The following is a 25,142-nucleotide window of genomic DNA, read 5'->3' on the forward strand; positions in this document are numbered from 1 at the left end:
TCCGATTGTTTTAGGTCTGTAAGAACAGTGTGATAAAGGCATCTTCCCTATTTTCAGAAATGATGAACTGCTGCGGTTTGCTGACTGACCAGAATGAACCAGGTAAAGTGTGCGTGCGTGTGTGTTGTGTGTGTGTGTGAGAGAGAGACAGAGAGAGAGAGAGAGAGAGAGAGAGAGAGAGAGATTTTCACTTCAGACACATCTCAACTGTTTCATGTCTAACCTACCATGGTGCTGTAAACGGTGAGAATTGTGTTCGAATTTAAATATTTCTGGTTGTGACTGTGTTTCTCCGTCAGTCCCTCTGAAGAGCATTGAGGTGGAGCTGGAGGTGAGGGACCATGTGGCTACAGTGGTCTCCACTCTGAACTACCAGAACAAAGAGGACAAATCCATCGAGGCGGTTTTTGTCTTCCCTCTGCCTGGAGATGCCGCTGTCTGTCATTTCAGTGCCAAGATGGGACAGAAGGAGATTGTGGCTGAGGTGAAGGAGAAACAGGAGGTGAGCAGAGCAGGTCCAGACTGACTGAGGACAACATCCAGCAGTGGGAGTGAATGTGGCTCACATGTGTCTCTTGTCCTGCAGGCTCGTGAGGAGTATGATGATGCTTTGAGCTCCGGTCAGCAGGCTTTCCTGCTGGAGGAGAGTGATCAGAGTCCAGATATTTTCTCAATGAGGGTGGGCTGTCTGCCTCCAGGAGAGAGCGCCTCCATCAGGCTGGAGTACGTCACTGAGCTGGCAGTGCAGGCTGATGAGGGGCTGAGGTTTTGTCTGCCTGCTGTGCTCAACCCTCGATACACACCTCAGGGTAGGAAGACCGGTGAGAAGCTGATGCACACAAAAGATCAAATGACTTCATGACAAAAAAAAAAAACATTGCTGTGAATGTATTATATTTTCATTTATTCACAGTCATGTGCTGTGCAGTAGTTCTATCTGAAGCTGCTGTTTTCACAAATCTCCATATTTAAACAGAATTCTTCTCATTTCCAGTTGTTTCTCGTGTTGTTTTCAGGTAGTGAAGCTCCAGCCGTCCAGGTGAACTCTGTTCCAGCCTCTCTGGTTCCTTACAGTCTGTCTTTTTCTGCTCGAGTGTCCTCTCCTCGTCCCATCTCTAAAGTGGAGTCCAGCTGTTCCCTGGATCCTCTCCAGTTCCTGAACACAGACCAAACCCAGGCCACGGTAGGTGGAGTGCTGATGTGTTCACTGTGTGTGTTGGATCCTCGTCAGTGAAAAGAAGGCATCATATCATTATTCATCATCATATATTTGTACCCTGCAGGTGAAGCTGGGTGCAGGACACAAGTTTGACAGAGATTTTGAAGTGCTGATATATTACAAAGATGCCCACCAGCCCACTGCTGTGGTGGAAGCAGGACAGGCCTCTGCAAAACCTGGTGAGTGCAAATGTTTGTAGTTAGCACGGGAAGAAAGATTGTTCTGTCTTCATCCTCCAAGTAACAAAGTGATTGTTGTTGACTTTTCTGTGCTGTGTTTCAGGCACTCTGATGGGTGATCCAGTGGTGATGGTGAGCCTGTTCCCTGAGTTTCCTCAGTCTGTCATGTCTTCAGTGACTTCCTGTGGAGAGTTTGTGTTCCTCGTGGATCGATCTGGAAGTATGGAGGATCCAATTAACAAGGACAGAAATCAGACTCGCATAAGCAGTGCAAGGGTATTTATTGTTTGTTCTTGGTGTCATTAACTCTTTCATTGTCTGTCTATACAGTGATGTTGACATTATTTGAATCTTTCTTGTAGGAAACGCTGCTGCTGCTGTTGAAGAGTCTACCAATGGGCTGCTATTTCAACATCTATAGTTTTGGATCCAGCTTTGAGCACATCTTCCCGTGAATACATCCTCATTTATGTTTTCAAAGTGTGTGTTTGGTTTGAAGTAGATTCATGAACACATGACTTGTGCATGTGTCTGTGTGATTGCAGTAAAAGTGTGGAGTACAGTCAGCAGACCATGGAGGAGGCCCTGAAGATAGTTGGGACGATGGAGGCAGATCTGGGAGGAACACAAATTCTGAAGGCTCTCAAGCATATTTATGAGCAGCCCTGCATTCCCAGGCAGCCCAGACAAGTAAAACACACACACACACACACACACACACACACACACACACACACACACACACACACACACACACACACACACACACACACACAGTCTTGTATTTCTATCCTTGTGGGGATCGTCCATTGACTCCCATTCATGTCTAGCCCCTAACCCTGACCCTTACCCTAACCCTAACCCACACCACAACAAAGCCTAACCCTAAAGAAATGTTTTTGCACTTTCACTTTTTTCAGTAACAACAACATGGTCAAGAAAACACTGTTTCTCCTACTTAGGACTGGAAAAAGGTCCCCACAAGGCACGTCGTTCCACGTTTTGCAATCCTTGTGGGGACATTTGGCCCCGACAAGGATAGAAATACAAGAACACACACACACACACACACACACACACACAGAGTTGTGTAGTTTGTCGGTTTCACTTCCAGATTCGTCACCTCAGAAATCATTGTTCTTCTAAACAAACCTTCACCATGACCCCAGACTGAACCTTGATCTCACTGTGAAACAATTCTTCCCTGAAAATTACAATGATGATGAGCAACAGGTTTGAACAACAATTAATTAATTAATTTAATTAATTAATTAATTAGAAGAAGCGAGTTCCATACTAACCCAGGTCAGCAGCAGTCGTCAAATGAGTTATTAATCCAGTATAAACATTTGTGGATATTACAAGACGATTGCAGGAAATTGGGCAGTGGCAGGCCGCCAAGTGCTTTGGAGAGCTGTAGTACTGATCTACGAATAAAGAGGTTTATTGCCCCATATGAAAGAACCTATTACTAATCCAAGAAATAAACTCTAAACCGAGACCAAATTTCTGTTATATAAAATAGATACCTCCATCCCACCCTGTCGACGGCCTTCTCAACACCGAGAGAAATAATTACTTCAGAGAAGTTTGAACTCAGAGAGCTGATGATATTTAACAACTTCCTTTGTATGATGGAATGAACGTCTTCATGGCATGAATCTTGTTTGATCAACAGAAACTATGCTTGGTAGGACCTGCTGCAGATGTTGGGTAAGAATCTCTGACAGGATTTTCAAGTCAACAAAAGAAAAATTGGCAAAAAACTGCCACAGAGAAGAGGGTCCTTGACATTCTTCAGCAGAAGAGAAATCAAGGCCTCAAAAAATGACTCGTTTTGCATTCTCTGCAGGACTGGCATTAGGGAGGCAGAAAATAACTCAAAAAAGTCCACGGTAAACCCAGCAGGGCCTGGTGTTTTAACATTCTGAAGTGACATGACTGCTTCATACTCTTTCGTGATGGAGACTGGCCTGCCCAAATCACGACTCTCATCTCATTAAGTTTCGGGAAGACAACATTATCTAGAGGGTTATCTCCATCCCAGACATCTGAGGGGTATCGTGAGGAGTAAAGGTCGGAGTAAAATTTACAAAATATCTTATTAATGTCTGCCAGGATCTGAAGTAACTTCCCCAGGTGTGGATTTGATCTCAGGGATCAATCTGGTTCATGTTTCCCCATGTGCCTGATGAGCAAGCAGCTCATCTTATGTCCAGTCTAAAATAAAACGTTCAGCCACAAATAACAGTTTTTGTGTATTATTTGTAGATAATTAATCAAATTTAGATCAAAGCAGTTGGCATTCTTTTCAAAGAACTGGAGAAGGGGTTGACACATGCAAAAGATCAGTTCTGGTTGATTCCTCCGACTCAGCGTTTTCTGCCCTCATGAGAGTTAAGGTAGATATGATTTGCTCACATATGAATGCCTTAAAAGATTCCCATAAAGTGTGTCAAGAGGTCATGATTAATCATTAATCTTAGTGGAGGAGCCATTTAGCGTTTCTTTAGTTCGACCACCAGGGGGAGCATCATGGGTGAAGGTATAAATGAAGCACACAGGTGATTAGCTGCAGGTATGTGAGAGGGACAGCATACAGTCTTTTGACCGTGTTTGTTCGATGTGGAGATGGAGCATATGTAAGCTCACCTGGCCAAGCTTTGCACCAGTAAACTATGGAATTGTACTCGCCCAAGGAAAATGAATGGGTTGCCTTACCCAAACGGGAAAAGGAATGAATTGATTGATTGACTCGCCGTGCAGAACGGTTCTCCCTCTGCACTCTCAGAGGAACTCAGTGTATCAGCCCGGGTAGGAAATGGGCTCTACATTTAGTCTTTGCTGTAACTTCAGATTAGTCAACCCTCAAATTCATTTACACCTATAGATTGAATAATTTGCTCATTGAAACTTGCATTCTGTCTGTGAAGAACATCCATGTGAACAGTTCAGCAGATTTCCACTTCCTGTAACACTGTTAAATGTATGAGTTACAGCCGTTTGTTCATGTTTTGTTCTTCACTCATTTTTCTGTTATATTTTGTGACTCTGGGTAGCACTAACTCTTCTGGTGGAAGTGCATGTAAGCAGGCCCGTCAGTCATGCAGGTGGGCATGAGACGGAGCAAACAGGGTTTTTGTTGAGATGGCACTGGGAAAACATGTTTTGAAGGTGTGAGTATAGGAAATGTGCTGGTACGTGTACTTTGTGGAATTAAATGGAAATTCATCAGCAATGGATGACGACGGCCTGGACAGTGTTTGTGTCAGCCAAACCTTGGCGCATGTCAGAAATTGCACCTACATGCACCACAGTAAGTGACATTGGACAGCACTGACAGTACAAACACACCACACGCATATCTGGACAGGTTGGGGTGATTGGCCGACATATCTTTGTCCATTTTAACACTTTTAATTCTACATGGTGATCGAAGTCACCTGAATTTAAGGGGATTTTTGGTAGTTAAGTTCGGAGCTGAAACTTAAGGCTGCCATAATCTTCATAGTGCCGCCGGAAGTCGTCTCCAGATAAATGAAACCGAATGAGATTTTAATCTCTCAAGCAGGCTCTGCCGCTGTGAAAGTTTTGACATGAAGCTGACACAGATCCCCCGTCTTGTTTGCATTGAAATTTTGTTGCTGTATCGATACACAGTGTGTCCTTGTGTGAAGACAACAATCCACTCCTTAAAGTCACTGATCACAACTTTAAACTATGAATTTATCACCAAAAAACACTTGAGTCGACTGCACAGTGACTGTGAATGCTTCATCTGTAAAGGACGAATTTCAGCACTGCTGATTCTTGTATCCATCCAGAGGCTGCCATTACTGATAGAATTTCATGTGTTCATTGGTCATGGGGAAAAAGTCTGAATCCAAATTTCTTGAAGATTTGGACTTGATTTGGAGCTTTGTCTGAAATTTTAATTTGGCAGCAAAATGCTGATTAAAATTCAGTCGATGCTTTTTATCAGTCCACATAACAACACAGCACACATTTAATATTCACATACATATTTATATAGCGCAAGTTGATGCTGACTTGTGTTTTTCCAAACTCTTCTCAGCTGTTTGTCTTCACTGATGGAGAGATGGGAAACCCCAAAGAAGTCATTGGTCTGGTTAAGAAGAATTCAGGCTCTCACAGGTAAACCCACTGAAATGATCCAGGACTGCAGCTCTTGAAATAAAACATCTTTTAATTGTGGAAGAAAACTGTTGTGTTGCAGGTGTTTCGCCTTCGGGATCGGGGAAGGAGCCAGCTCTGCTCTCATCAATGGGTTGGCCGAAGAGGGAGGGGGTCACGCTCAGTTCATCACAGGAAGTGACAGGATGCAGCCAAAGGTAGAACGACACACACAGACGATCCATCACATCACATCATGAAACAGTACATGTGTTTGAGGTTGTGGTCACCACAAAAGTGAATCATCTCCTACAAACAGTTTTCATCTGAATATTTCAGGTGATGCAGTCGCTGCGGTTCGCTCTGCAGCCGGCTGTGGTGGACATTTCCATCACATGGGATTTACCAAAGGACATGTCTGTCACTGTCCTCTCTCCACCAATCACAGAACTTTTCCAGGGTCAGCGGTCGCTGGTTTACGGCCAACTCAGTGGACAGGTATGAGCTCCATCTTGTCATGGAAATGTTTGATTTCATTAGATGTACATTACAGAGTGAATGATGGTGTGTTCCTCCTCTGTCATACTGTGTCAGAGCTCCGAGGCTGCAGAGGGCTGTGTGACGGTGAAGTACAGCCTGGCAGGTCATCCCACTCATAAGCAGCTGCAACTCAGCCTGAAACCAGAAGAAGATACTGGGTAAAGCAGGATTCAGTCATCACAGCAGCTATGAAAAGATCTGGAAATAAGAGCATTAGAGAATAATTAATATTATCTTCAGACGTGGAATCCTGTGTGGTGATGCTGAACTCTGCATCACAGGAGGCTCCTGATCTAACGTTGACATCCCCACATTTTCAGATTGATTTTCATGGAAAAATATTCCTTCAGGTCAACAATCCTTTTGACAGATTTATCGTAGCTGTCATGGACACTTGTGCCTGAGGGAACCAAAGTTTTATCTTTTGTTTTCAACAGAGTAACAGTGTGACTGACAAGAAAGTTAATTGGAGACACGATGTGAAATGTGTCTGCAGGTTAACAGTCCACAGGCTGGGAGCTCGGACTCTGATTCGCTCTCTGGAGATGGAGGGAAGAGAGAGCAGAGGGGAGCAGCACACAGGAGTGAAGGAGAAGGTGGTGGCTCTCAGCATCCAATCAGGAGTGAGCAGTTGTTTCACGGCCTTCATTGCTGTCAACAAAGGTGAAGGCGAGGCGATCCAAGGGCCTTTGGTGCGTCGAAATGTTCCAGCACCTGGTGAGTGGATTTCCAACAACACTTTTCCTATGAGTTTGGGTGATTTGTTTTTTGCTTCTGTTTTTCATTTGTAGAGTTGATGATCAGTCTCTTTCTCTCTCTTTGTTTCCCAGGAATGATGATAATAGCCTCTTGCTCTGCACCATGTATGTTAGTTTATTTTCAAATGAACAGACCTTTAAGGATAAGTTCGGTTTAAACAGTTTTCACGTTGTTTATGGAAAGAAGTACAACAAACCCAGAAGGCTTTTCTGATACGAACAGTGCTTCGGGAGAAAGTTAGATCCAAAATCGAGCGGCGCACATCCCTATACTGTTAGCAGATGGGTCATGTATAGTGCCGCGAGCAAAACGGCTTTAATCGGATGTTTATTCCAAGAGCAGGTATCAGAAACATGCGTTAGGAAACACACACACACACACACACACACACACACACACACACACACACACACACACACAACACTGTGGCTTCTGTAGCTCTCGTCACACTACCGCCTAGACAGATAGACATAGATATCTAGATGTGGGTGTCTAGATACGCGTGGACGCCAAGTAGTACATTCAAATCAAACATATATCTGCATATATGATATATCTGGCGAGACCGGGCTGTCATGGAGGAGAGGTGTGAGCGGACCATGATGAAATATTGGTGAAACTAATAAGTTTTTGGACGACTAAAGCCGTTTTGCTGGCGGCGCTATACACGCCCCATCTGCTAACAGTATAGGGATGTTTTTTTGGACCGATTTTGGATCTAACTTTCTCCCGAAGCACTGTTCGGATCAGAAAAACCTTCTTGGTGAATATATTGTTGTACTTCATTCCATAAACAATGTGAAAACTGTTTAAACCGAACTTGTCCTTTAATGTTACACATCTCAGGACACTGAATCTCACAACACGTTGTTTTCCTGCTTAAATTACGGGCATCGCTTTCATAACAGTTGGAGTGTTACAATATTGCTGTGTTGGAATTTAATTTCATTGTCATTCTTCATTTTAGAGCTGAATATCTCTCTCTTTATCTCTCTCCCAGTGAGGAGCATGGCATGTTCTAATTCCATACCGCAGGCTGTGCCAATGAGCCGTCACGTTTCTGCAGCACGTGGCAGTAAGCTAAATGTTCATTTTCAATTGAGCAGACATTGATGTTACTCCTCTCAGGACACTGAATCACACTCCACATTGTTTTCCAAATTTAATTACATATCTCCCTTTCATAACAGTTGCAGGGTTATTATATTATTGTGTTGGAATTTAGGTCAGAGCATGATGTGTTCTGTTGGAGTGGGTCATCCTCTTGCTCTCTTCAGGTATTTCTTATTATAGGGGGAAGATGAAGAATGGTGCTCTAGTCAGGAATCCTTCTGTTCTTCCATGAAGTCTTTGTGCATTTTCAACCCCTCCTGGTGTCCATGTCTTGTCTCTGTCTGTCTCTCCTGTATGTCGACACTCCTCACTTCCAGTTATCCTGTCACTCTCGTCTCTCTGAGTATTTATATCTCCTTTTCTGTGTGTCTGTCACCAGATTGTTTTTCAATGTTCTCATCCAGACACCCACAGCTTCATTGTGTCTGCTCCCTGTGTTTTGTGGTTATCTGGTATTGGACTTACTGCTTGTTTTTTGGTGTTGCCTCTGCCGAACACTTTGATTCCTCAGGCTTCAGTCAATATGCTCAAATAGATTTTTTGGGAATGTCAGGAGAATGTCAGTCTACTTCTGAATCCATTACAGTTCTGCCAAGGTTGCGATCTGCTTTTGGACTGGAGAGAAAGCCACAGAGAAAGAGTAAGTACAATGTTTAATTGCAATCCAACAGACTTTGCCGAAATCTGACTCAAAACACAAAAACCCATGTTTCCTGTTTTCAAAACTCTAGAATGATGCAACAGTAAATCTTGTTCACTGGAAAATTTCTGGCTTTTAACCGGTGGTGGGCACAGCTAACCAAAAAGTTAGCTTCGATAACCGTTCCTCGCCTAACTGAAAAGTTAGCTTCGATAACGCTAAACCGATAAACAGCTCAAAGATTTAGCTGAAGCTAACAATAACTGCTAAGCGCTAACGCCTGGTTCACACAGGAGGCGCCGCACACTGAGTTTCGGATCGAGTTCCTATCTGACTGTTCATACTCGCTGGGTAGCGTCGCGCGCTTTGCAGGGTGCACCATAGATATCATATAAAAACTAGATGCCTTAAGGCGGAGTCAGCAACGTCATTCACTGGCTGCCATCTTAGGACAGTGGACCACTCTGGGGCGCTCTGTGTAATCTAAGGGAAGGTGAGGGATTTACACTAATTAAAATACTCAACTCACTGAATTCTTCATGGATTTACAGACAGTTTGTTTCATTACTAACGTTACGTTGCTATGATGCAGACTAAATTTTAATATCACAACTTTTCTTTTTGCATGCAGTTAAATGCCTACATGTCTGACGTTTATAACAAACCAAGTCGTTTGAAAATCGATTGAAAATTGAGCAATCTATAGCTATTTCAAAGTTGACGCTCAATTGACATTAATGTGATGAGTGAGTGAGCGGCCCTGTACCAAGATGGCCGCCATGTGACGACGTTAGTCCCCATCGGGTTACAGCGCGCATGAGCCATCTAGTGTTTCTATATATATCTATGGCATGCACGCTCTGCTCCTCTCTATTTTCTCCGCGAGTGCCGAGAGCGCACAGGGGATTATTTGTTGACGTCGCGCCATGACGCAAGCACGTACGCGAGTCATTCAAATATCCCCGGAATCTTGAGTTCCGGGGCTTTCTAACAGTTTTTGAATCGTTTCAATGAGGCAAACGGATCGGGAGTTGTATGCATTACAAAATCCATGTTTTTTCGAAACAATTTTCGGCGTTTTTTAACCGCAGAAAAGAGACATTTCATTACTTTGCACAGTAACGGAAGCACGTACGAGAGGCGTTCAAGTACCCTCGGAAACCAGAGTCGCTAACGTGTAAATTTAGCGGAAGCTAATTAGTCCGCTAATGTTTTTCAAAGCTAGCTGAACAGCTAATCCGCTAATGAAAATGTTAGCTTCGCTAATTAGCGGTTAGCTGATTAGCAGACTGCGTCCACCACTGCTTTTAACTGAATGCATGACAGAGTGGGACATGTATTAATATTAAAATCAAGAATGGAACACTCAGCAAATTGTTATGGCAATTTATTTAATAAAGTACATCAGCCGGCGAGTTCGTTTTGGTCTTTTTATTAAGCTGTACAGCTGGAGAAGTCACACAGTCAACAGAGTAACAGAGTGAGTTCTGCCCTCGCAGGGGCGTGCAAGCCTCTAATAACTATCCGCTGCGTTCACTCCCAGGGGCCTTGACTGCACCCAGCCGCAGGCTGGATACAGGAAGACTCCCACGAGTGCCCGCAGCTGCTAAGCTAAGATTATCAGGGAAAAGTAAAACCTAGACAAAGCAGTCGCGGTTCCCCACACATCGGAGTGTGGGAGCTACGGTTGTTTACAAAAATACCTCTGTGAGCACTACAAGCGAGAAAAAGCATGCATACATGAGAAATTTCCATTACATTCCCCCCTTTTGATTAAATCAACCACGGTTTAATCAACTTCAACACATGGGAGATGCCAACAGACCCCCCCCCCCCCCCCCCCCCCCCCCCCCCCCCCCCCCCCCCACATTAGTCAATCAATCCTAAATCATCAGCAGGATCAACATCAGAATCATCAGAGAGGTGGATGAAAGAGGATGCAGACAGCTCAGCGGAATGAAGCAAAGTGTAATGAGCCAAAGTAGCCGTGAACATGCGAGCAACCAGACAACGGACCAGGGGAACAATGCAGCAGGAGAAAACCCCTAGAATCGATAGGAAAACAGCTAGCATGCCAGCGACTTTAGTAAGCCAAGCCCGCCAGCCGCCCCCAGCCAGCCAGCCCCATAAGTCCCATCCAGACGAGGGGACACCCGTCTCCTAAGCACGTAGTTCAGCCAGGAGAGAAGACAGCTGAGCATGGATATTAGTCATGTTATCCGAGACGTCAGGAACCCAGGTGCAGCAGTGATCACCTATGAGAGCACAGACCCCTCCCTTCTCAGCAAGAAGGAGGTCCAGGGCCACCCTGTTCTGCAGGCCCATGACACGCTCGGCCTTTTGCTCATCTGTGAGGAGATCAAAACCTTCAGTGACGAGACCGGTGAGGTTCTCCAACTCCCATGCAAGCGAGTTAATCTCATGCTGGTTACGAACGGTGCCATGCCAAGGGAAACCCCCCCCCCAGAACGCCTGCCCCCACCCTATGCGTCTCTTGTCCTCCGGAACTGCAACAGCCCGCTTCCGGAGACGGCGGACACCAGGGATATCAGCAGCAGAGGAATGCACAGTCACAGCAGGAATCAAATGGGCCAGATAGCAGGTACCAGACCAGTCTCTAGGCAGATAAATGTAGGATCTATGACCACAAACCCACACCATGTCCGTGGGACACCCATAGCCCGCCCTGCTGGGGAAGGATACGATGTCCCCCTTCAGAACAGTGTTAGCATCCCACTGGAGAAACAACGAAGACATGTTAGCAAAAACAGAGTAGTTCAAGTAGATCACAGACCAGAGCGGCGAACCACTCCACCAGGTCGACGCATGGGGAGAGGTAGCATTAGGACATGGCTGATGATCCACAGAACAGGACACATTGAGAGTGAGCGCACAGCCAACAGTGTCACCCAAATGGGAACGGGTCCGAGCAGGTTGCCGTACGCACAAGGGAGGCGGGCCGAAAGGAGAATGTAGGCCCCTGAGCTCGTAAATAGTACCTGTGTGTGCACACGTGAAATTAGTAATATTAGAAAAATGCATGGGCTCTCGGAAAGGGGTCAGCGGGGGAACAGTTGCGTTCGGGTATCGCAGTGTAAGCAGGGTTTGATTTTTGCGGTAGCGGATAAAGGTGTATAGAGAGTCGGAGAGGGAGACGGGATGTGGGATCAGCAGAGTGTTAGCAGGGGTAGCATGAGGCATAAAAGCACACACAATACAACTAGAATTATGCAGTCCCCGAGCTACCGCGCGGGCAGCTCTCCACCACAGATTGTCCTGGGGCCCGGCGAGGTCCTCCACCACGTGCCCACGGTGGAGCGGAGGAGCCACCACTGCTAGCGCTGGCAGCAGCATCATCAGGACCAGGAACATCTCCATCGTTGCCTCGTGGAGGGTGGACCACCTCACACGGGAGCTGATCTCAGGGATTATTCTGCCCTGTGGCTGGGAGATCAGCTGTCGGAGCCGGCGGTGGCACCGTAAGGAGCTTACAGTGACTCGCGTGGATCCAGGTAGCTCGCTCTGCTACCTTTACGGCAGTGTGAGTCACCAGCAGGACTTGGAACGGACCGAGCCACCGTCTGGCTTTCCAGTGCTTCCTGCAGAAGTCCTTCACCAGGATCCTGTCCCCTGGGTTCAGTCGGTGTAGAGGGCCTTCAGCCGGGCGCGGAAGAGCCTCCTTCACGGTCTGCCTGATCTGAAACAAAGTCTTGGAGAGATCGGCACAATAAGACACCATGCTGCTGTCACACATATCAGTAGACAAGGTTTGCCAGCGCGGCGGCTCCAAGCCTGTCTGAGGCGGGCGCGCGAACAGTGTCTCAAATGGACTGAGACCTGTTCTGGCTCTCGGACGCATGCGCATGGCCATTAGCACAAGAGGAAGAGCTTTAGGCCACGAAAGGCCTGTGTCCTCACAACACTTAGCCAGCTTGGCCTTCAAAGTGCCATTCTCTCTTTCCACTGCTCCTCCAGACTGAGGATGATAAGAGCAGTGTGTGCGTAACTGGAACCCCAGTCTGTTGCTGACCTCCGTCAGCGCCTTATTTACAAAATGGGTTCCGTTATCACTCGTGATTCTGGTGGGAATGCCCCACCTCGGAAGGATTTCAGTCAGGAGTGCTTTGGCTACCGCTCCGCTGTCCGCATGTTTGGTGGGAAAAGCCTCCACCCATTTGGAAAACATGTCAACAACCACCAGGCAGTATTTCTTACCCTCTGCAGGAGTCAGTTCCACAAAGTCCATCATCAGGTGGTCAAAAGGGAACTCAGACGGCGGGTGAGCAGCGCTCCCCACAGGCCGGACATGGCCGACATTGTGAGCTGCACACACCAAACATGTCTTACAGTGCCGCTCCGCCACAACCGAGAATCCCCTGGTAAACCACAAAGATGTGACCTGTTGTACCATTCCCCCCTTGGAGACATGATCAACACCATGAGCAAGCTTAGCAAAATGAGGGAAGAGACGGCGAGGGAGACAGGGACGTCCATCCGAAGACACCCACACCCCGTCAGCGAACCTGCACCCGCTTGAGGACCAAAGCCGGCGATCATCAGGCGTAGCCAGCGATTGAACCTCAGCAAGAGAAGCGGAGGGGGCGGCCTCGGAGTCAGCAACCGTCAGCTGAGGAGCCGGAGGTGCACTCGCCGCCCGTCTGGCAGCCGCATCAGCAGCAGCGTTCCCCCTGGAGATTGAATCTGCAGAGCCTGTGTGCGCAGAGCATTTCACAACAGCAACAGCAGAGGGTAACAAAATAGCATCCAACAGATCAGAAACTTGAGAGGCATTCAGGATTGGTTTACCACCAGACGTCAGAAAATTCCTGTGCTTCCACAGGATACCAAAGTCGTGCACCACGCCAAAGGCGTAGCGAGAGTCTGTGTAAATGGTGACAGTTTTCCCCCTGGAGAGCTTACAGGCCTCAGTAAGGGCCACCAGCTCCGCAGTCTGAGCCGAGAAGTGAGCCGGAAGGGAGCCGGACACCAGGGTGTCGTGATCGGAGCAAACAGCAAAACCCACCCGGTTTCTTCCGGTCACATCGCGAGAGGAGGAGCCATCTACATACAAGATGAGATCGGAATTAGGCAAAGGAGAGTCAGAGAGATCCACCCGTGGGGTGCAGACATGTGACAAGACCTGATCACATTGGTGAGGCTCCCCATCCTCCTCGGTGGGGAGGAGGGTCGCCGCGTCTGGTGCACCGCCGAACACTGATGTTAGGCATGTCCAGCAAAACAGTAGTGTACCTGAGCCAACGTGCCGCAGAAAGGTGCGAGGTACGCTGTTCAAGTAGAATGACCGATACAGAGTGTGGTACCATAACAGTGAGCTGAGAATAACCCACTATGTCTCTGGACGCCAAAACCGCCTTCTCCGCTGCCGCAACAGCACACAGGCAGTGTGGGAGCCCCGCAGCCACCGCATCTAACCGCGAGGAGTAGTACCCCACCGGACGAAGCAGGTCCCCATGAGCCTGTAAAAGAACAGATGACATGAAGCCATTCTTCTCATCCACCATCTGTGTGAATGGTTTGGATGGATCAGGCAGAGCCAGAGCTGGAGCAGAGAGGAGGGCCTCCTTCAAAGCAACAAATGCAGCCTCGGCCTCTGTGGTCCACGGGACTGGTTCTTGCGCCGCAAGGTGTGATCCATAGATACATCTGGTAAGAGGGGACTCAAGAGATGAATAGTTAGGAATAAAATTCCTACAATAACCAGTCATGCCTAAGAAGGACATCATTTGTTTCTTAGTGATGGGTTTTGGAATGTTGCTTATCGCAGCAACACGGGAGTCTGACAGCTTCCGAGCGGAGCAGGAGATCACATGCCCCAAGAAGGTGACAGTGGGGAGAACATACTGCAGTTTCTTCCTGCTGACCTTGTGACCCTGCTCACAAAGATGACGCAACAATGCAAGTGTGTCAGTTTGACACTGCTCCTCCGTAGGCGCACAAACCAGGAGATCATCCACATACTGCAGAAGGACCGAACCTGGGGACAGCACAAGGGAGGAGAGAGAATCACGCAGTGCCGCATTATAAATGGTGGGAGACTCACAATAACCTTGACACAGCCGTGTGAAGGTGTACGGTTTCCCTTCGAATTCAAATGCAAACCAGTACTGTGAATCCGGATGAACTGGAACAGAGAAAAATGCATTTGACAGGTCAATCACAGAAAAGAACGTAGCTGTGGACGGTATCTGAGATAAAATGGTGTGTGGGTTAGGAACGGTGGGAGACCTGGGGACCACCGCCCTATTCACAGCTTGCAGATCCTGAACAAATCGCCACTCCACTGGTTCACCAGGGCCCCTAATTTTCTTCACAGGAAACAGCGGAGAGCGCACTGGTGAGGAGGGGCAGGGCACAATCACCCCTGCCTTTAGCAACGAATGAAACACAGGAGTTATGCCTGCCACGGCCTCCTGTTTCAGCGGATACTGCTTCTGACAGGGCCGGAAAGAAGACTTGGGTGTGATGACGACAGGCTCACACCCCCTTATCAGTCCAACGTCATATTTGTTTTCAGCCCACAGCTGCTTTGGCAGCGAGTCAAGGGCTGCTGCCGTGGAGGGAGAGGCACAAGGAGAGAGAGAGAGAAGTGAATCATACTGGCATGCCAGCCGCACAGTACGCTGACAGTGAACAGCACTAGGGAGTGCTTGACAATACACGCGAGCTGATGTGGAGTATAAAACATGTGGGTCAGAAGTGGGCTCCCAATCTTTAGCTCTGGAAGCCTTCAGCATAAATGCCCCTAAGTGCTTCCAAGCTCGGTTCGACGGTCGAGCCAGCGAAATGTGAGGTGAGGACCCTCCCCACCCTCGGAATAAGGGACTCTGAGTCGGTGTGAGTTGGACCGAGAGAGCACAGAAAGATTTGTCCCACACCAAACACTGAAGGATGAGTCTATCATGTGTTTGTTTAAAGAACTGCTTCTCATACCCGTCATCTGGACCGTCACGACAGAAATAAGACGTGCAGTGCAAATCTGCCGCCTCCATGAAAACTGAGGAGGGCGCCACTCTAGCCCGACATAATTCCAGCCACTGCAAACTTGTCGGTTGTTGACCAATCTTCCATTGATACACATAGTTTGGGGTCAAAGGGCAATATTTGACCATTGTGAGTGTGCTCATGTTGTCCTCCTCAGGGCCAGTGGGGGGTCCCGAAATAGACAACCCCTCAGGTCCTGACACAACCGTGAGCCTGAGTTGACACATCAGATCCCTGCCCAGCAAATTGATCGGGCATAATTTAGAGAGAAGAAATTTATGAGTGAACCGCGATCCTGTAGAGGGTGAACAGGTTAATGGAACCGTAAACCGCTCCCTCTGCTGATGTCCAGATGCCGATATGGACAGGATGGAATCCCCACTCAGTCCTGGGGCGGGAGTGAGGACGCCATCCTGAATAACAGAATGGGTGGCACCCGTGTCCACCATGAAATGTACATTTTGACCATTAACCACCAGGGTGTAAATGGGAAACTTTTTGTATTGCTCTTGTGATAGGAAGATGTGTGTGTGCATCTCATGTATGTGTGTCGTCTCAGCATCCACTGTGTGTGTGTGTGGTGTCTCACTATCTACTGTGTGTGTGTGTGGTGTCTCACTATCTACTGTGTGTGTGTGTGTGGTGTCTCACTTCCCTGTACCGCTGCAGCTGAAATGTCAGCGGTGTAATCCTCCGTCCCTGGGATCGCCTCCCCCCCCTCGCACCGTCAGTCCGCTTGTGGAGCTTCCTTGCCACTCTTGCGTTCCTCCCGGGCCTGCGGGCATTTTTTTGCCCAGTGTCCACGTTGCCCACATAGAAAACAGCAATCCACGTCGAACGATTGGCGATATTGCTTGCGTTGGCGTGTACCACGTCCCCCGCTCCTGCGACCTCGGCCTCTACCCCGACCCCCCGCTGGTGGGGGGCCCGAGTACATGGTCAAGGCAGCCTTATGAAGATCAGCATCCCGTCTCCCGGCCTGCTTGTTGACCTTATCTCTGATGATGTCCTGAGCGTGGCAGCAATGCCGTCTCAGGGTTGCCAGGCGGACATCGTGTCTCATGCCCACATACAGCTGTCGCACGAGGGCCCCCATCTCGGGTAACAGTCCGTCTACAATGGTGGCACACAAGAGCTTCTCCCAGGGTTCAGCTTCATCCCCCAGCCTAGGAGGACGCTGTAGTCCAGAATGACGATTGAAGACCTCTTCAGCTCTGTGCAGAAAATCCTCAACCAGCTCCTGAGGCCCCTGTTTCAGAGTGCGCAGTGCGGCGAGATCGGTGCGGTGGGGAAACGCCGTAGTTATCGCTGCGGTGAGTGCTGTAATGGCATTACGGAAACCCGCATTGCCCACATGGGCCCAGTCCGGATCTTTCAGACGGGCTTCATCCCCGGGCATACTTTCCCGTATCTTGGCCAGGTCACAGGGCTTCAGCTTCAGGGCAAGAATTTTTCTTATTTCCGCTCAAGTAGGTCTGTATTCTTGGCAGAACGCCGAAAATTCAAGCCCGAATTTCTGTCCATTTTCAACCGGATCAGGGAGTTGTTTTCCGTGCATCTGAACTTCCTCTGGAGACCATGGGCGGTACACCAGAATTGGACCGTCAGTACCAGCAACCTCCACCATCGGAGCAGTCACAGTGGATGAAACCGCGGGTGGAGATGGAGATGTAGAACGCCGCTAGCGCCGGCTGCGGGTGCCGATAGGAGACCTGGTGGGACTCGGAGTCCGGGTCGTAGTTGAATCCGGGGCAGGTCCTCCTCCCATAGCTTCATCTAGCAGTGGTGGTGGCTGGTCTTGAGGATGACGGCGTCGAGGGGGGTGCGAGTCCAGGTCGGGGTCCACCTTCATGGCAGCCAATGCCTGTACAGCGGGAGCATAAGGCGAGGAAAGTGAAACATCACATGTCGGCGGTACCGATTTTAACGCATTATCTTTTCTGTTTCCCACATCTCCACTCATGTCCAATGCCCCCGCCATTTTGCGCATAGTCGCTTTCTTCTCTCTACTTTCTGCTTCCGTTTTCCAAATTGTAATACACTTCTTGTGCATCTCCAGTCGCTGCACATGTTCAGGCTTCAACTTCCCCTTCAAAGTCATCATTTTATCCCATTCCGCCTGAATGTCTCTTTCGACCTTCTTTATCTGATTCACACTCAAACTGCCCCCCTCAGGGAAACCAAACCTTTCACTCCATTCTCTCACACAGCCCACACACTCAGACCCATATTTTTTCGACATGTCGTTACATATTGGGGTGTCTGGAGGACTCTTCTCTTTAACAGATCTGTTACCCATTTTTCAATTGGACGTCTCCAACGGCCTTTTCGCCTCTACGGTCCCAGCCCAGACCCGAGGGTGCAAAAGTGCTAAAAAACCCTCTCCAATCTCTCTCCCACTTCAAACACTAACACTCTGGGAGGATTGAAGTTTTATGCTGTTATTATAGTGACCGGCACTACATCAGTCACTCGCCCTCCAACCAGTCCAATATGAAAAGAACTCACCGGGTGCTTGTAGGAGTTTTCCCCTCAAAGGGGGGAAAACCAGTTCGTGGATCCTAGCGGTGGTCCGGACGGCAGGTGCGAACCCAGTCCCCGTAGAGTCCGTCAATGGCGGTGGGCCGCAGCAATTTGTCCGCAGGATGGCCGATCACCGGGTCCCCGTCCCCCGCCGGATTCCACTCGTAGGATCCTGTTCGTGACGCCAACTGTTATGGCAATTTATTTAATAAAGTGCATCAGCCGGCGAGTTCGTTTTGGTCTTTTTATTAAGCTGTACAGCTGGAGAAGTCACACAGTCAACAGAGTAACAGAGTGAGTTCTGCCCTCGCAGGGGCGTGCAAGCCTCTAATAACTATCCACTGCGTTCACTCCCAGGGGCCTTGACTGCACCCAGCCGCAGGCTGGATACAGGAAGACTCCCACGAGTGCCCGCAGCTGCTAAGCTAAGATTATCAGGGAAAAGTAAAACCTAGACAAAGCAGTCGCGGTTCCCCACACATCGGAGTGTGGGAGCTACGGTTGTTTACAAAAATACCTCTGTGAGAACTACAAGCGAGAAAAAGCATGCATACATGAGAAATTTCCATTACAAAATACAGATCATATTACTGATCCTCAGATCAAGTAAAGTTCACCAAAGTGCTGAGCATCACTTCCAATAGGTTGAGGCAGTCTCAGCTGGTAGAAGGTACCATCTTCCAATTCCACGGTTGTTGACTTAAATGTCCCTCAGCCTCGGCTCCTGGATACACAACAACAACATTCTTGTTTCTGGAAGACAGGGTGACGTCACTTCTCCCTCTGTTTTGAGATACTGAACATCAAGCATGACCTCTGTAATAATTTAAGCGAAGAGAAAAGAGTTTCCACTGAATTCATTCAGCAACAGCGAGCTGAAAAAGTGATCTAAGAAACCTCATAACCTTCAACACAGTGGCTGAGAGGATGAAGAGTTTCAGTTTTTTGCCACTGATGATTTCAAATCAAACTGTGTTATAAAGAAAAACAATATTCAGGCATTCTTTGGTCATTTGTTTTGAACATTTTGCAGAATGTCACATTTGATTCACACAAAGACAACATCGTGACAGACTGAGCAAAGCCTGTGTACCTGTTGTTTAATTTGCATCTCTTGTGGTGTCCCCCTGGGGTCCGTTTTGGGACCAAAACTGTTCAACATCTCTGTAAATGATGTATTTAATGTGTCTTAACTGATAAACCACATACTTTTTGCGGATGACACTAATATATTCTATCGTAGTGACAGTCATCATGAACTCAATACAGTCAGTGAAGAATTAAACTAAAAAAGTGGATGAATAATTATAAATGATCATCAAATCTAAATCAGGCTAAGGCAATGACGTTTGGGAAGGTGTAAAAATTAAAAAGTAAATGAGAATAAATCTTTAGGAATCATAACAGACAGTACATTATCATTGAAAGCCCATGTCAGACACATAAAAACAAAAATTCTCAAATGCTGATCAATCCTTAAGCAAGACTATACCTGGATGAAAATTTTCTCCGTATTCTATACTGCTCCTTGGAACTTCCATACCTCACATATTGTGTTGAAGTTTGGGGAACAGTCATCAATGATCAATCAGTCCTCTAGTCACATTACAGAAACCAGCAGTGTGGATTATTCACAAGCTTGGATTCCTTGAACACACTCTCAGGACACCGAATCACACCACACGTTGTTTCCTACTTTAATTACGTACCTCCCTTTGAAAAGTTGGGGTGTTACAATATTATTGTGTTGGAATTTCATTTTGTTTAAATTTTTCATTTTAGAGTTGAATATTTATCTCTTTCTGTTTCTCCCAGAGAGAATCTCATACATTGAACGTCGTAAACCCGTACCCCAGGCTGAGCCAATGAGCTTTGGTGCTTTTGCAAGTTCGGGTAAGCTAAAAGCTTATTTTCAATCGAGCAAACATTGATGTTACTCCTCTCAGGACACTGAATCACACTCCATCACGTTGCTTTCCAAATTTAATTACATATCCCCCTTTCATAACAGTTGCTGGGTTATAATATTATTGTGTTGGAATTTAGGTTAGAGCATGATGTGTTCTGTTGGAGTGGGTCATCCTCTTGCTCTCTTTAGGTATTTCTTATTATAGGGGGAAGATGAAGAATGGTGCTCTAGTCAGGAATCCTTCTGTTCTTCCATGAAGTCTTTGTGTATTTGCAACCCCTCCTGGTGTCCATGTCTTGTCTCTGTCTGTCTCTCCTGTATGTCGACACTCCTCACTTCCAGTTATCCTGTCACTCTCGTCTCTCTGAGTATTTATATCTCCTTTTCTGTGTGTCTGTCACCAGATTGTTTTTCAGTGTTCTCATCCAGACACCCACAGCTTCATTGTGTCTGCTCCCTGTGTTTTGTGGTTATCTGGTATTGGACTTACTGCTTGTTTTTTGGTGTTGCCTCTGCCGAACACTTTGATTCCTCAGGCTTCAGTCAATATTCTGAAATAGACTTTTTGGGAACGTCAGTAGAATGTCAGTCTACTTCTGAATCCATTACAGTTCTGCCAAGGTTGCGATCTGCTTTTGGACTGGAGAGAAAGCCACAGAGAAAGAGTAAGTACAATGTTTAATTGCAATCCAACAGACTTTGCTGAAATCTGACTCAAAACACAAAAACTCATGTTTCCTGTTTTCTAAACTCTAGAATGATGCAACAGTAAATCTTGTTCACTGGAAAATTTCTGGCTTTTAACTGAATGCATGACAGAGTGGGACATGTATTAATATTAAAATCAAGAATGGAACACTCAGCAAATACAGATCATATTACTGATCCTCAAATCAAGTAAAGTTCACCAAAGTGCTGAGCATCACTTCCAATAGGTTGAGGCAGCCTCAGCTGGTAGAAGGTACCATCTTCCAATTCCACGGTTGTTGACTTAAATGTCCCTCAGCCTCGGCTCCCGGATACACAACAACAACATGCTTGTTTCTGGAAGACAGGGTGACGTCACTTCTCTCTCTGTTTAGAGATACTGAACATCAAGCATGACCTCTGTAATAATTTAAGCGAAGAGAAAAGAGTTTCCACTGAATTCATTCAGCAACAGCGAGCTGAAAAAGTGATCTAAGAAACCTCATAACCTTCAACACAGTGGCTGAGAGGATGAAGAGTTTCAGTTTTTTGCCACTGATGATTTCAAATCAAACTGTGTTATAAAGAAAAACAATATTCAGGCATTCTTTGGTCATTTGTTTTGAACATTTTGCAGAATGTCACATTTGATTCACACAAAGACAACATCGTGACAGACTGAGCAAAGCCTGTGTGCCTGTTATTGACTTTGCATCTCTTGTGGTGTCCCCCTGGGGTCCGTTTTGGGACCAAAACTGTTCAACATCTCTGTTAACGATGTATTTAATGTGTCTCAACTGATAAACCACATACTTTTTGCAGATGACACTAATATATTCTGTCGTAGTGACAGTCATCATGAACTCAATACAGTCAGTGAAGAATTAAACTAAAAAAGTGGATGAATAATTATAAATGATCATCAAATCTAAATCAGACTAAGGCAATGACTTTTGGGAAGGTGTAAAAATTAAAAAATAAATGAGAATAAATCTTTAGGAATCATAACAGACAGTACATTATCATGGAAAGCCCATGTCAGACACATAAAAACAAAAATTCTCAAATGCTGATCAATCCTTAAGGAAGACTATACCTGGATGAAAATTTTCTCCATATTCTATACTGCTCCTTGGAACTTCCATACCTCACATATTGTGCTGAAGTTTGGGGAAACAGTCATCAATGATCAATCAGTCCTCTAGTCACATTACAGAAACCAGCAGTGTGTATTATTCACAAGCTTGGATTCCTTGAACACACTCTCAGGACACCGAATCACACCACACGTTGTTTCCTACTTTAATTACGTACCTCCCTTTGAAAAGTTGGGGTGTTACAATATTATTGTGTTGGAATTTCATTTTGTTTAAATTTTTCATTTTAGAGTTGAATATTTATCTCTTTCTGTTTCTCCCAGAGAGAATCTCACGCATTGAACGTCGTGAACCCATACCCCAGGCAATGAGCTCTGGTGCTTTTGCAAGTTCGGGTAAGCTAAAAGCTTATTTTCAATCGAGCAAACATTGATGTTACTCCTCTCAGGACACTGAATCACACTCCACCACGTTGCTTTCCAAATTGAATTACATTCCTCCCTTTGATTAGCATTTCAAAATTCACTGTCAAGTAACTGACAAGGACTTTAATTTTGGCTTTTATAAATGTGTGTGTTCAGCCTTTATGGACTTTCTCAAATGTGATTCAGGAAGAGTTTTGTTTTTATTAAATGCCATTACAATTATACTCAGTTTTGTTTTCTTCTGCAATCTGGTTATATTATTTCTGTAATTTATTTTTTACCTTAATTGAATAAAGTTACTTGAAACAGTCAACAGTCAAGATGACAAAATGAATCCACAAATGTTTTATTTTCCATTTTACCACTGGCTTCACAAGTTGTTTTCCTCAGACTCAGATGATGATGCATTCTGGACTCACCCTGAAATGAAGCCGCCGCCCTGCGACCCTCTGCTGCAGCTGGTCTCCCTCCAGAAAGCTTCAGGTTTCTGGATGCTGGATTCAGCTCTGGCTGCTGCACTGGGAAAGACGAACGAAGAGGTGGGAAAGTCCAAACCTGAACCGGTGAGTCATTGTCAGAGATCGTAGCAGTAACAGGCTTCAGTCTGCAAGTCACTGATCAATACAGCAGTGAAGATGGATGGTAGAAGGATGGATGCCATCCGGATATGCAGAAGACAAATTCATCAGAACAATTGAACTCTCTCATATTTTTTCATTGTTTTGGTGAACTAGGTGAGCAGTGAAGTGTGGGCCACCATTCTGGCTCTAATCTGGCTTCAGGAGTTTCAAACCGATGCAAAGGACGAGTGGCAGATTCTGGCTGGAAAGGCTGTGTTGTGGCTTCAAGCTCAGAACGGTACGACCACATTGATGAGTCTGGATTTTGAACAGTGAGTTCTGGTTGACAAAGCTGATTGTCTGAATCCACTGTTGCTTTTCTCGTGTGCTTTTCTTTCAGCTCCAAACGTGACAGAATGTGTGGATGCTGGAAATGCTCTTCTGGGTTGCAGAGTGCAGAAAGATGCTCTGGGACTCTGAGGATTCATTACAGTCTTCACTTCTTCATTGATGACAGAATCACTTCTTAAGTTCTGATGTTCTGGGAATTTTTTTTTTTTTTAAGGAGAAAATTTTAATTTGTTGTTGTTTTGTGTCTATTATTGTCAAAAATCATCAAATTTAAAATTAAGAAGCCATTAAATGACAGTGTTTGACAGTGTTAAAAGATAAATTCAGATGTTGTGAACAAAGTGTAACCGTGTTAGTTGGAATGAAGTGCAATAGTAACATGTTGATGTACACTAGTTTGCCTTTAAAAAGGCCCTTGACTTTAAAAACAAACACTGATTGGTAAAAACTTGCTCTTTTAAGCATAAACAATTTTTCCGAAGTCTCAAATCTCATTTTTGCCTCGAATCAAATTAAACTTGGATCTTTAAATAGATGTGGTGTTATTGGCTTCATGTATTTTCTCTGGGCTGCAGAAAAAGCAGTTTGAGTCAATTTCTGCATGTAAACTGCCTTCATGACCACAGTGCCACAAGCTGAGGAGCTCTTTGTTTTATCTGGGATGTTTTAACTAAGAAAGTTTATCACACAAGTCACACTTGTTTATGAAGTAAAATGAGGTTTCTACAAGTAAATGACCAAAAACTAAAAGTCTAAACCGCATCAGTGAAGGCAGAAACAATTGAATTTATTTATATAGCATCAAATACAACACGTTTATTTTAAAGCTCATTTCCTGGGTTGGAAGAAGCAGAAGAGACTGTGAAAAGGAAGAACTCCCTTTAAAGCAGAAACCTGTCTTCCTGCTGTTCTGGTTGTTCTGAGGTGACGAGCAGGAAAAGAGGAAGGACAGACAGGATGTGGGGAGGGATCCAAATGTCAGTTGGGAGCAAAACAACCTTTCTACAGACATGAATATTTTCCTTTTTAAGTAAACAAAGAAGGTTTAAAGTTCAAAACTCTGAGAATCATCTGGGATTCAGTGACTGTGGTTCGAGGGTGCTGGAAGAGCTGATATGTTAATTTGTTCTTTTTTGGCCCTGGATTTTGCCTGACCTCTGACTATGTGTGCATATTATTGTGATTTGTCCTACCCCAGTTTGTTTGGGTTTTTTTTTTTTTTGGTTCTCTTTTTCCATCTGTGCCTTTTTCTCAAGTTTTGTTTTTCAATAAATACTGTAAAATGTGATTGAATAAAGATAAAGTAAGAAAAAAAGAATTTTATGAAATTTTTTTTTGTCATTTTTGCATAAAGTTTTCTCATTTTTGCTTTGATAATTCTGGTGAAAAATAAAGCTTCACTGTTTAAATCACTGTGAATTTTCCACTGAGAACAGTGAAGAAGTGACTGGGAGCTCACAGCAGGGATCAAAGTTAAAAGATAAACTCAGCAGGGCACTAACTGAGATGAGAAAGCTCAACAAAACTCAAACTGTGGCACAAATGACAAACAGAAGAACAACAGTCTGCATGCTTTTTTCATGCTTTTCCAGATGCCACACCTCACAGACGTATGTACATGCATTGACTTTTTATGGAATGTTGTGTAACTTAGGCGTGCACTGTCCTCCTTTGTGGCTCTTTATCTCTTGTGAATCACCAAAGTTTCAGTGTTAAACAGTTAATGGTCACAACTCACTGGTGTTTTTTTTGCATGCAGTGTGTGTCATGTGTCACACATGAACCTTGCATTTCAGAGACATTACATTCACTGACACACACACACACACACACACACACACACACACACACACCCATGCACATAATGCACGCACACAACTCAGAAAAAGTTGGGGATGTTTGTCTTTATGTGAAATTTATGGAAAAAGTTCATGCCACATTGATATATTTATATTTCTTTGACAGATGTCAATAAGATGGTCATTGACACCGTCCTCGAGGAGA

General features: G+C 45.7%; 2 protein-coding genes across 2 annotated transcripts in view; both read left to right on the plus strand.

Annotated features, from left to right (window-relative positions):
• LOC115400499 (von Willebrand factor A domain-containing protein 5A-like) overlaps positions 1 to 25,142 on the plus strand; it is a 225,938-nt gene that overhangs the window by 4,412 nt on the left and 196,384 nt on the right. The window lies entirely within an intron of this gene.
• On the plus strand, positions 60 to 12,233 carry LOC115400017 (von Willebrand factor A domain-containing protein 5A-like). The gene is made up of 16 exons (XM_030107670.1): positions 60 to 102; positions 300 to 502; positions 587 to 809; positions 1,017 to 1,183; positions 1,284 to 1,398; positions 1,502 to 1,674; positions 1,761 to 1,849; positions 1,944 to 2,088; positions 5,474 to 5,553; positions 5,636 to 5,750; positions 5,872 to 6,030; positions 6,127 to 6,230; positions 6,569 to 6,789; positions 10,824 to 10,967; positions 11,052 to 11,186; positions 12,097 to 12,233. The coding sequence occupies exons 1-16, from the start codon at positions 60 to 62 to the stop codon at positions 12,231 to 12,233; spliced, it is 2,253 nt and encodes a 750-aa protein (XP_029963530.1).

This window comes from Salarias fasciatus, chromosome 14 (genome assembly GCF_902148845.1).
Source record: "Salarias fasciatus chromosome 14, fSalaFa1.1, whole genome shotgun sequence".
Lineage (NCBI taxonomy): Eukaryota > Metazoa > Chordata > Actinopteri > Blenniiformes > Blenniidae > Salarias > Salarias fasciatus.